Source organism: Apaloderma vittatum, unplaced genomic scaffold (assembly GCF_000703405.1).
Source record: "Apaloderma vittatum isolate BGI_N311 unplaced genomic scaffold, ASM70340v1 scaffold4823, whole genome shotgun sequence".
In the NCBI taxonomy this organism is placed as follows: domain Eukaryota; kingdom Metazoa; phylum Chordata; class Aves; order Trogoniformes; family Trogonidae; genus Apaloderma; species Apaloderma vittatum.
The window spans coordinates 82,606-95,245 of NW_009706326.1; the positions used below are offsets into that span (position 1 = coordinate 82,606).

Genomic DNA, 12,640 nt, shown 5'->3' on the forward strand with positions numbered 1-12,640 from the left:
AGGGCTAATTAAATCCCCACTCTGAGAGGGACCCGATACTCACAGTGACTCTACTACCAGTAAGGAAGGGCTGTGTAAAGATGGACAAACACATTGGGAGGCTCCTCACTGGAACCTCAAACCCTCTATTTCCACCCTCAACTCATCTACATTCAGACACTTCATCTCAGTCCTTGGATAGCTCTTATTAACCCCTCTCCCACATGGCTGCAGCCAGAGCGTCACGAAAGTGTGATGAGTTCTCAGCAAGATTTCTTTCCCACAGAGACACAGGAAAATTGACCTGAGGAGGGACACGAGAGGGGCAGAAACATCAGCTTCAGTTTACTAAGCGATGTTCAGGCATTAGCACCGTGAGGAAGGCTGGAGCCCCTCTTTAGAGTTTCCAGCACTTCATAAATATCAGAGAGACTTAGGGCAAGGAGCCAGATGTTTGGGGAGAAATTCTGAACACTAAAGACAAGTGGAAATTTTTTTTTTTTGGTAGTGTGTATTTTTTCCCATTAGTTGCAAGGCTATATTTAGAAGAGAGGGGGGGAGAGAGAGCGCTAGAGAGATTAGGCATTTCTTCATATTCTGTAGTCACTCCAGTTGTTCTGCCTGGAGGAACAGATGACTCTTTCCTGGGGTGATAGCATTCAGGTCCACGAGGAAATTTTCCTATCGGCAGCTCCTCTAACCTAGAAGAGAAATCAGGCCAGAGGTAAGTCAGTCCATCATGGCAGAATCCACTACAGGGACTGTCAAAGGTGAATGCTTTGGGATATTGGCCAGAGGGAAAGGGGGGGGCATGGGATCGGGGAGGTGAAAGCGGGGGGCCAGGAGGGAATTTCTGGAGAGTAAACCCCAAATCTGGAGTGGAAAGCCTGGCTGTTGCTTTAGGGAGCCCCATCAGGGATGGCAGTGGAGAGGGTCCCGCGCCGAACACGTGGATGAGCAGCTCGGGGAGCTCCTGGCTCTGCCCATGTGGCAGGTGTGGAAGATCATCAGGAAGTGGCTGACCTAGACAGCCAGGCTGTGCCGGTGGCTGCGAGGGGCTGCGAGGGGCTTCTCCCACTGTGAGATTCTCTGCTCTTTGATTTTGGGGCAGAGTTATGATATCTGGTTGTTTCTCAAGGAGATGGGAGCGGTGATGAAAAGCATGTGAAGGTACTGGGTTTCCCTCATTTAGAAGTACTATGCTTGTGAGGAGTGGGGTGATGTCTTGTTTGTATCTTTATATTCCCAGACATAATGAAATTCTGGGGAAATACATTCAGGCAGATTTTGGAAGGCAAAAAAGGAGACAACGCACTATCTGGCATAGGGTCAGCTACTTCTGGGTATGTTTTACCTCTGCTTGGCCATGCAGCAGGGTGCAAGATCAGCTTTAGGGAAGATGCTGGGTTTATTCTCTGAATCCACTTGTTGGGTCAGTCTAACGAGAAGCAGATCTCTTCCACGGTCCCTTACCAGGCCCATTCAGAAATGTTTCCTGCTTTCATAGCAATACCCGGCCCAACAGCTCAAACTTTTCCAGGTTAACATAGCTGATCCAAAATCTGCAAAACCCTGAAGACACTGTGGAGTCTGTCCGTAAAACAGTGTCATAAGTGCCTGCAAAGGAAACCACAGAAACTAGTCTCCCAAAGGGTTAAGATTTGGCTCTCTATCCTCAGATGCCTCAAAAACTATCATCTCCCTAACCAGGTCTCCCATCTCGATGCATTCTGTGGGCCAAGCCTTCCTATGGCTCCATGCCTCAGTTTCTCCCTGCAGCCAAAAGAGTAACACACCTTGAAGCGAGTGCCGGGCTGCAAAGCTGCATCTATGGTGGGCTGGTCTGCGGCTCATGGTGCACCTGACCCCTTCATCCCTACCTGCATTTGTGTCACCTCTGTTCCCTGTGCATCCCATCATGAGATGTGAGCTTTGCCTCTTCGCTCCTCCACCCCTGGGCCATGCAGAACCCCAGGTATTCCCCAAATATTCCCCAGGTATTCCCCAGAGTATTCCTCTGTTGCTGTTCTTCCCCCTCTGTCCTTCTTGGGCTTCTTGCCAAGGAACAGAGCAAGCAGGGAGCTGAAGGCAGAAAGAGGAAAAAGTGCTCAAAGATAGCTAAATTTGCAATTAAAAAAAAAATTCTTTTCAAAAGCAAGCGGAAACACACAGGCCAGATGGTGCTCTATCTCCCACAAGGCTTTTGCACTCGCCTGTGAAGTTCCTATATGTGCCTATATGGAAATCTTCACTGCAGGGTTCTCCTTGTACACAGCCATGATAGCTTTTATTCCAAAATGACATTTCTAGCACTTTGTCCCAGGCACCCTTGAAATGCTAGATGGATTACCACAATCTCAATAAAATCAAATGCATTTGTCTTGTCCTGTTGCAACCTCCCAAGAAGACAGACAGAAATCCATTTCTGCTGCCTGGAACTATAAAACTCAGAATCCACAGAGTCAGATTTTTCAATAACAACAACAAAACAAAGTAAACTCTTTTATAAAAATAAAAAATTAAATTCCTCAAACTATGTGCTTTCCCCTCACCTTATAACGGTCCAGAAAGGACAGAGAGGGATACACTTAGGAAGTCATGCTGTGATTTCTCTTAAAGTATCAGAGCTAGAAATGCACTATATCTACTTCAGAGGTGTCCCTCCATGCTCCCTTGTGACAGATGGCACTTGGTACTAGCCCTGACAGGCTATGAGATATTGGTCTTTTAAACGCTAACAGCATGATTTATAGAGCATTCAGCGAGGAACTTAGTACCTCTGTCATTCCAAGGCCAAGCTCTGGTAATGCAGAAAAGAGAGACATGAAAAATGCAATGGTATCAAGAAGGCATTGTAGACATCTAAACTTTTACGGAGGGATTTTTCTGTACAGTGTGGAATAAGCAAGTAAGTGGAGGTATAAAGCCTTTATTAGTACTTCTGAGATGACCAGTACTAGTAAGCTTCATCAGAGATGTGCTGAAGGACCTCTGGGTGCCCACCACTGCTAGGTGTACTTTTACAGGTCTGGAGACGCAGACCAAGTAGCTGCAGTGTGTATGTACAATCCCACTTTTTTTTTACTTTTTTTTTGTTGGTATATGTACATCTGGACTCCTTCTTTCAAAGGCTGAGGTCTTTTTTTTTTTTTTTTTTTGGTATATGTGCATCTGGGCTCCTTCTTTCACAGGCTGGGGCATTACTGCTGCAAATGGGTATGGAGGAAGTATAAACTCATAAGAAATCTGCCAGTACACGAATTTCCTGCTCTGCGTATCTTTGTGAGTTTCATTCCATATTCTCCATGCATGTTCAGGACAGGGCTGTGAGAGGATCATGCAGATCTTCTCAAGTTTTAAATAGGTTGTCTCTGGCTTGTCCAAGACTGATGATCCATCACCTGGTTTAAGCAGCAGGTTTAAGCCTAGGTGCTGAGAGTGGGCATCTGGTCCAAGCGAAGCAGCCTCCCTGGGTCACTTTGCTCTGTGAAGAAGAGGAATGCATTTTGGAGGGTTGTCCTCTCCCTATTCTAACTGGTAATAATCCCTCATGGCCTAAGACAACCTGCTGGACTAAATCATTGCTTGGGCACCCACAGGCTATTGCCTGTCCAAATTGAACCCAGGCATCTGAGTCTCTCACTCTCAGGGGACTTGGTTTTGGGCATAGGCTTGCTGGGCAGCATAAGGTCCACCCCTGTGCACACACAGCAAGGAACACAACATGGTGGGTAAAACTCAGATCACTCGTGGCAATACCCATCCACAGCAGGGCCTTGGAGATGAAGGACCACGTGTGGGCTAACTGGGAATATCAGGCAGGAGGCAGATGGCTCAATAGAACATCAGCCACGCCAGCCCAACAATCAATGTTGTTTTGACTTCCACAGATCCTTAGTCCATGATTGCTTACTTGAAGGAAAACCTCTGGCTATGCCTGGGACTGCGCATCCAAGTTTTGACTCTTTAGCCAGATGCTAAATCTGATTCTCATGGGCAACTTCAGAGAAGCAGAAGTCAGCCGGGTGATGGTTAATCCCTCTTGCTGTTGTGCAAAATAAATTCACACCTTTCTCCTTCCAGAAGAAGACTGTAATTCAGCACACAACCATTCAAACCACTGGGCAAAGTAGGAGTTGCTGGTCATCATGCTTTTCATCACGTGTGGGCAAGCATGCTGTGACTGACCAGTGCAGGCACCAGGCAATTAGATGTCATCCATCCCCAATGAGGCTGGTTCTTCCATGAGGAAAATATCATAAGGTGCAAATCTGAAATTATTTCACTTCAGAAAAACAATTAGAGGCAGACAATGTCCTCTCTTTGCAGAGAAGCCATCTAGCCCTGTTTGCAGTGTTTCCATGCCAAAGCAATTACAAATTCACAGGGAATAATACTAAAAAAAAAGATGTGTGGTGGAGGGTGCTAGCAAACTCCCTGCAGGTTCATATCAGAGGAAACAAGGATCGCTCTCAGTGCCTACTTGTGTGTTTGTCAGCTCTGATTTCCTCCGTTCTCCTAATGTTTTTCAATCTGGTGACTAACTCCAACCAAAGTTTGGCAGAAGGGAAAGATCACCTCAATTTTCAGGAAATTAGGCAGCAAAGAGAGGAGAAAGTCAAACAAGTGTCAGAGCCAAGGGAAGAGCTGGAACGTGAGTGCTCATTAAGGCATCCAAGAGTCCACATGGGAAAAATTTACAATAAACATCTCGACCAGGGTAAAGCATTCATCCAGCCCTGTGAGCCACTGCAAGGCATGAGACCATAGGAAAGCAGGCGTCGTTTAATCTGACACTCACAGGACTATGTGTTTCATGTCTCCAAAGCACCTTGTATTTCCACGGCATTGGAGAGGAAGGAATAACCCAACTCTAGACTGGGTTTGACTATTTCTAACTGCAATTCCCCAGCAATTCAGTGTTTCACACACAGACTTCAGCCACCCTCAGACCCAGAGGCATCTAGAAGCCATCAATGCCCGAGAATCCAGCGAGAGCAGAGACCTGATGCCCACAAACATGGGATTTTCTCCACACTGAGAATAGACCCATTTCTTCTTCAGGGTGTCGTCTTGCTCCCTGAGACATCAGCTCCCTTCTCACGGCCTGAGGGCTAGAGAGGCACTTGCTTTTCCCTTTCAGCAGCTGAATTCATTCCCTTTCTCTCCCTTTCTCCTTCAGTTGTCACTGTCAGCAAACCCACCCTCCCCAGGCTGAGCATGAGGCACACAGCACAAGATCTACCACGTATAGGGCAAGGTCCTCGACATGCACAAAAACACCATATTTGGCCAGTTTGAGTCAGAGTTGAGTGAGAGCTTGCCAGAAGGAGAATCATACAACTTAAACTGAAAGAGAGTGAGTTTAACCCTTTGTCTATAAATATGATGATAAATCACCCAGGGAACTTTAAACACGGGAAGGCTGCAAAACTAAACACATGCTGCTGCCATCCCAGGCAGCAAAGTAACACCGGCAGGCAGGACAGGGTGAAGGGGACAGGGGGGATGATAGAGGAGCCAGGTTGCTGTATCAGATGTTCTGATGCAAGACAGGGAGATGAGAAAAGCTGAAGCTGTTTATACTAAATAACACTCACTCGCGCTTGTTAATGTACTTTTCAACTTTCTGAACCCAGTGCCTGGCGCTCTGATTCTCCGTCTCTGGGTCTGCACGCAGAGATCCTATCTGCACACGCCAATAAATAACCATTTTGGAGAGCAGTTAAGACAAAGCTCAGTTCCCTGACCTGCCTTTTCCTTTGCATCCCATTACTTGAATTGCTGAGCCAAATCCAAAGTCCTCTGGGTCAAGGAAGTGAACCCCGTTTAAATTCAACAAGTGGAGAGTGAGGCTGAAGGCCGACACCGAACAAAAAATTCGGGTGGAAAAAAATACAGAATGGTCAAGGATATTGTCCTGCAGGGTAGATGTAGCGCTGAGCTGCCCAAGCTCATGGAAAGCTAAAAGAACAAGTGTGATGCCAAGCAGCGAGCGAGGGAAGAGGCTGCAGGACCTGCTTTCAGCACAGCGACCATCTGTTTCCTATTTGGCCCAAGAGTGACCGAATTGGTTGTGTCATGCAACAGTGAGAAAGTATTTCAGGCTAAGTGCCCCTCTCCCAGCGATGAGCAGGGACCTTTATCAGAAGTAGGGAAACCAGGTCATCTTCCAGCCTCTGCCCCTCCCTTTATCCCGTTTTCTACCCAAATGCCTGCTGTACTTTTAAGGAAATGCTACCCGCGGTCTCACAGCCAGACAGACGAAATCCAGCCTGAGAGGTATAACAGGGTAGGCCAACCGGTGTGGTCAAACGGTGCTCAGAAGGATGTGTGTTTACCTATCTTGGGCTTTCAGACTGGCAGCTCCAAGAAACAGGGATTGCACGGAAATCCGGGGGGCTGAGAGCTAAATTAGGCATGACAAAGGCTGAGCTCCAAACTTTTTGAAGATTTTAGGAAGGGGTTTAGCACAAGGGCTATTTTACTCTGTTAGTGAAGGTGACTGCGGTTCTCTTAGCTCTGCATGAGCTCATGCCAGAGCTGCCAGCAATAAGTGGTACAGGAAACAGCAAAATAAAGGTTTGCAGAGCCTCGAGGCTTCTCATATATTTAGCCACAACCTCCACAGGATGCTATATGCCACCACTCCGTGGTGATGGGTAGCTGAACTGACTCATTTTAACACCTGCATGAGCATTTCTGATGGCACAGAGAGAGACATGGTTGGTGTTATTTTCTTTGACAAGATCCAGGGAGGGAAGAAGTGGAAATCTCTGGAAATGTTTGCTTTTCCTCAGACACGAGGTCATGCTGCCATTCTGAGACTTGTTCAGGCTGCTGCAAAATGGAGCAACGTACCTTTGTCAAGTGCCTGGAGACCCGCAGTGGAAAAATACTTGGTAGCTGTTAACCAGGGGTTTGGTCCAGTTCCATCTCATTAAATGCGCTCAGAGGAATGCTGTTGCTTTGCCAGTCCAGCTCTCCGTCCCTTCTGCTTGGAAGCCATGGGATGAGGGCAGTCCCAAAAAGAAAGGAAGAGGCCATTCAGCCAAACATCCATCAGTAACAATTTGATTAGAGGAAGACTTTTCCCACTGCAGCCCAAGAGGCAGCTTTTCCACAGTCTGTCAGTGAGGAAATCTTCAGGATTAATCGAATTTGTTGGAACTTCTATAATGTATTGCTTGGATTTTGAGTTCAGATGGAGCAGTGATGGGCCAGGAAAACACACAAGCTTCTTCCTTGCATTTTCAATTTGGCAAACAACATGTTACCTTGTTTTTAGCTGTTTGTTATATCTGGAGCTTATTTCACCGCATGTGAGGCTCAGTGGAAAAGGCGCCTATGCCATCACACTGTGTATGCTCATGAATTAAATTTCTGTGTGTGGGGGAATACTCATAGGGGATCTTTTTCTATCAGTCTGCAAAGCATCCTACATACTTCAATAGCATTGTGAGGATGAGAAATATTTCGATGCATTTTGAGATACCGATTTCACTGAGGCAGGAAATGAAAGTGTAAGATGAATATCAGGTGTTTACAATAAAGGATCTGAGCCTGAAGAAAAATTTCTCAGCGGAGGCAAGCTACTAGCAAGATAGAAAATCAGAGCAAACAGCCAGTGCCTTAGAATTTCAATAAGACAAATGAGTATGCAACTCAATACACTCTAGGGGGTGCTAAGGGATGGGATGCGTGATTTTGTCTTCTCCCTTTGCTCAACTCTCCATATGAAAACAGATATACAAGCTTATACTGCACTTAAGGGGCAAAAACCCCATTATTTCTTGATTTGCACTGGTGTAGCGGCTTCCACAGTGCTCCTCTTGACAGCATCTGCAAAGAGAGATCTGGGAGCAGATCCAGGCATCTGCTCGTTTCAGTTTGTTTTTGTAATTAAAGAGTGAAACAAACAAACAGAGAAGATTAGATGGTGAGAATATTATAAAATCATTAGAAAATGGGCCAACATTCTGCGTCCTCCCTGTGCATCTTTCCCAGGTGCCAGACTTTGCAACTCCACTGCCTTCAGCCAGTCTTGAGTCCAGTTTTCCTGTTATTCGCTGACAGCGTGCTTGGCACAAAATGTAGATACAAGACTCTCCCCCAGGAGCCTGCAGGCTCAGTCGGACTCAGACAAAATAACGTGAAAATGCGCGTTACTGTGGCTGCCCCTGGAGGTCAGCACGGGGGGAGGTAATCTGGCCATTCCTGAAAGACAAGGTGTTCCAACGCCCAGTTGCTGCTGCGATGGCCCACATGCCAAAGCGGGCAGAAGTTAGGATTGCTCCTCTTTGCCCAGCAGTTCTCTGGGATGTTACAGGTGGTCTGACGCCAAGCTTCTGCATTTCAGTCCTGCAGCATAATCTGGCACTGAGTTTAAGCTCAGAAGGGCTTTATAGATGAGCACCAGACATTCCAATGACCAGGACAACTACTTGGGCTTGAGGGGCTATCTAAACAGAACAAAATGCCATTTAATTGTAAATAAACTTCAGAAAAACTATCTTTTTATTTCACACCACTTCCATACACTAGATGAGAGGCAAGAAGAAGCTAGGGCAATCACAAGAGTCCATGGCAACAGACATAAGCTCCATCATGATGGCAAAGTCACTTCTCCAACAATTTCCAGAGGGAGCTTCACACCTGGTCTTCTAAATTCACAGTCCTAATCTCTGCTTTTGTTCAACAGATGTTCTGCTTCATGCTCACTTCTCTTGAATGAACCACACAGAATAACCACAACTAGGCTGTAGCATCCCATGAGGACTCTTGAACTTGCACGTTTACCATTTACCAAACGTGCTTCATTCTGAGACTTCTCCAAAGTGAGAAGGGAGAGGAAAGCACACACTTTGATCACTCGGTCCTCCACAGAAGCCTGCCTGGCTATACCTTATGATCCCATTCACCAGTGCAGGCTGGGAACTGCTCTACTGAAAAGGATGTGAGTGTTATGGTGGATCTTAGGCTGAAAAAGAACAGCGTGCACTCACTGCAGACAAGGAAAAATACATATTGCGCTACATTTGGAGGTTCGTGGTCAGCAGATGGAGGGGAGTTATTACCTCCATCGATTCATTATTGGTGCAGTCTCATGTCTGGGACCACACCGTTCAGAGAAATGTGGAAAGACAGGAGAGGATGCAGCAGAGGCTTTACCAGGATGAGGGGAAAACACCAGCACAGCCTGAGGCTGTGTCTGGAAAGTGTCTTTGCAGAGGACTTGTGGGTCCTGGTGGAGGCCAAGTTAGATATGAGCCAGCAATGCACCCTTGTGAGAAAGAAGGTCACCAGGGTTGTCTTAGGAGGAACATTGCCAGCAGGCCAGGAGAGGTGATCCTTCCCTCCACTCAACACTGCTGAGACATGCCAAGAGCGCTGTAAGTGCACAGAGACTTGGGAATCTCTTCTCCTAAATCTCAGTTCCCCATTTCTTTGTACCAGACAGCTGGAAAGCTTCTGCTTCTTTTCAGGACGTGTAGAGGACTTCAAGAGATTGAGGGTTACAGCTAACAGGGATTTGTAGTTCATTAGCCCCATAAGCAAGTTTTGGTGGCCGGGCAGGAAAAAGCTTTGGCACTCGTCAGGCGGGCTAAGAGCTGCTGTGACACTCTCTGGACTCAAAACCGTTCCTGCAAAACACTTGCTTTTGGCCAGCAGGAACTCTCCTGAGGATCCACTTTTCACTGGAAGGCTTCTGACCTAGGTAGTTTCCTCCTCCACTTTGTACATGGCCACCAACAGCTTGAAGCATCTCACAGGCAATGTGACACCTTTTGTCTGCTGACCCAAACCCCACAAGCAGCAAAAAAGGACTGGTGCAGGCAAAAAAGCAGCTGCCAGAGGATAGGACATGCTTGGGGGAGCTGGATATCCAGACTCCTTTAGCAACTCAAGCCTTCCTCATTGAGACACACGGTCTAAGCACACCGCGGTCCCTGTGAGTACTGGAAGAAGCGTTTGCAGCTCCTTGTCTCCCAGCCCTGCTGCACTTGGCTCTTTGGTAGCAGCGATTTCAACCCCTCATAACTCAAGTCTTTCAGCTGATTCAAGCTGATTTTTTTTAACCTCAGAGTCGTGCTCGACTACTTTGAGATACTCCAGACATTTTTCAACCATTTATTTTTATTGAAACCAGCCAAGTCTCTGTATATATTGAGCTTTTTTTTATCTTTCTAATATACAAATCAGTTTAAAATAGTGTATAAGTCAGGAATGATTTGCAAATTAAACTGTCAAACTCTGGCAGGAGTAGCGGCTAACGCCCTTGGTTTGAAATCTCCCGGCTGCTGTTGCTATGAGTACAGACCTCGAGAAGATGCCACACAACCTGCTTGTGCTTTCCTGAAAAATTCAGCCATCCTTTGATTTCAGGAAAGTCTACAGTTCCCAAAAATGCTGTTGTATGTAACTCTCTAGCGGGATCACCTAGCCAATGAAAGGGCTGTGGTATTTTAAGAGTCAGGTGCTGGAGCTTTGGTTGTGCCAATTCATTGAGCAAATGTGTTCTGGGGGAAGGACACAGAAGAATAAGTGCCCTGTTCAGGAAACAAGACATGGTAGAAGCCTCATATTGACCTGACCCTCCCTGTCACAGAATATGGTCTGTGCCCTCCCTGAGCATCAAAACACGCTGCTTGGACGCAGCAACCCCCTCTGTTTCTCTGGGCCATTTGCCACATGGCTGGCTCAAACACGACCAAATTTCCCTTCTCCTTTGCTCCCCTCAGCATAGTTCACACATCTGCTCTTACAGAATCACAGAATCACAGAATCATCCAGGTTGGAAAAGCCCCTTGGGATCATCATGTCCAACCATTAACACTACTTGCAAGTTCACCCCTAGACCATATCACGCAACACCACATCCAAGCGATGCTTAAACACATCCAGGGATGGCGACTCAACCACTTCCCTGGGCAGCCTGTTCCAATATCCCACAACTCTTTCCATGAAGAACTTCTTCCTAGTGTCTAGTCTAAACCTACCTCTTGCTCAGGCGTTAAAACCACTTTTGCACAGGGCAAAGGAAGAGAAACTTGAAGTGGGGATTTTGTGTCTTCTCTGAAACATGCATCTGGAACCACTGGAAGATAGTAATTATAAACCCAGGTATTTTCTTAGGGATTAGTGGTAGTCCCATACTGGCAGATGCGGCACTCAGAGAGTACAGCGATATATATGACTACCAAGGATGTACAAATACTTCGGTTAAAATGTTCTTAAGTGACAATATTTTGAGTCCTAAGGAATGCTGACATACCCATCAATATACCTCTGTACATTTTCTTCCAGATTGCTGCGAAGTTAGTGACCATGTCGACCTCCTCCACCCAACTGTCGACCCTTGACTCTACCAACTCCACTCAGCAACCCAACTCCAGCATCTATTTGTTCTCCAAGTTCATCCATCCTGACCAAGAACTGTACACAGAATTTTACAGCCTGTGGATTGCCCTGATGGTAGTGAATGCCATCATTTTCCTGGTGGGTGTTGTGCTGAACAGCCTGGCTCTGTATGTCTTCTGCTTCCGTACCAAGACAAAAACCACCTCTGTCATTTACACCATCAACTTAATTGTTACTGATCTCCTGGTGGGCTTTTCCTTGCCTGTCCGGATCATCATGTTCTACAGTGCAGGGGACTGTGTGAATTGTTCCTTGGTTCATATCTTTGGCTACTTTGTCAACATGTACTGCAGCATCCTCTTCTTGACATGCATCTGCGTTGACCGCTACCTGGCAATCGTACAGGTGGAGGCCTCACGTAAATGGAGGAACCCCACCTGTGCCAAAGGGATCTGTGTCTTCATTTGGATCTTTGCCACTGTGGTGACTTTCTCCATCCTGACCATGGCAATAAAGTTTGCTGAGTGCTGCCTTTCCAAGATTCTGGTCCTGATGGTCTGCGAGTACTTCTTCCCTCTCATCATAATCATCTTCTTCACCACCAGGATTATGTGTGCTCTGTCTAAGCCCAGCCTCATGCACCAGAGTCGGGAGAGGAGAATGAGGGCTGTGCAGCTCCTTATCACCGTCCTCATCATCTTCATGATCTGCTTCACTCCTTTCCATGTGCGACAGGTAGCAATCTCCATCAACCCAGATATGCCCCATGACGTCAGCCTCCTCGTCTACCATGTAACAGTGACCCTGAGTAGCCTCAACAGCTGCATGGACCCCATTGTCTACTGCTTTGTCACCAATAACTTCCAGTCAACCATGAAAAACATCTTCAGGAAAACGGAGCCAGAGCAAACCAATGTGGACATCCTGGGTATGAGCAAGAACTCCAAGGGCTCCAATGCAATCATCGCTTTCTCAAACACAATAGGAAGCCCTGTGAGCTTGCCATCACCGAGCAGCGTCCAGATATAACCTACATTTGATGGGACACACCACAGTAAGCCAGTGTAATGATGCTGGAATACTGTTAGGATGCATGGTACTGTTGGTTTTGACCTCGCTGGTTTTTAGGCTGAGGTTCAGAATGACAGTGGCGGCATTTATTCCTCAAGAACATTGTGGTCTGTTTGGAAAATGGAACTTGCAGTGCTGTTAGTACCAATACAAAAGAGAGTCTATTAATTACTGTTCCCAAAAGGAAAATTTTCTTTGTATTTTAATACAGACATTTTGCTAGCAAAAG

The 12,640-nt window shown here is 46.5% G+C and overlaps 1 protein-coding gene across 1 annotated transcript; it reads left to right on the forward strand.

Annotated features, from left to right (window-relative positions):
- The first annotated feature begins 625 nt into the window (after positions 1 to 625).
- Positions 626 to 12,369, forward strand: GPR20 (G protein-coupled receptor 20). The gene is made up of 2 exons (XM_009865734.1): positions 626 to 703; positions 11,287 to 12,369. Exon 2 carries the CDS (start codon positions 11,308 to 11,310, stop codon positions 12,367 to 12,369), a length of 1,062 nt encoding a protein of 353 aa, XP_009864036.1. The 5' UTR covers positions 626 to 703; positions 11,287 to 11,307.
- Positions 12,370 to 12,640: the final 271 nt, after the last annotated feature.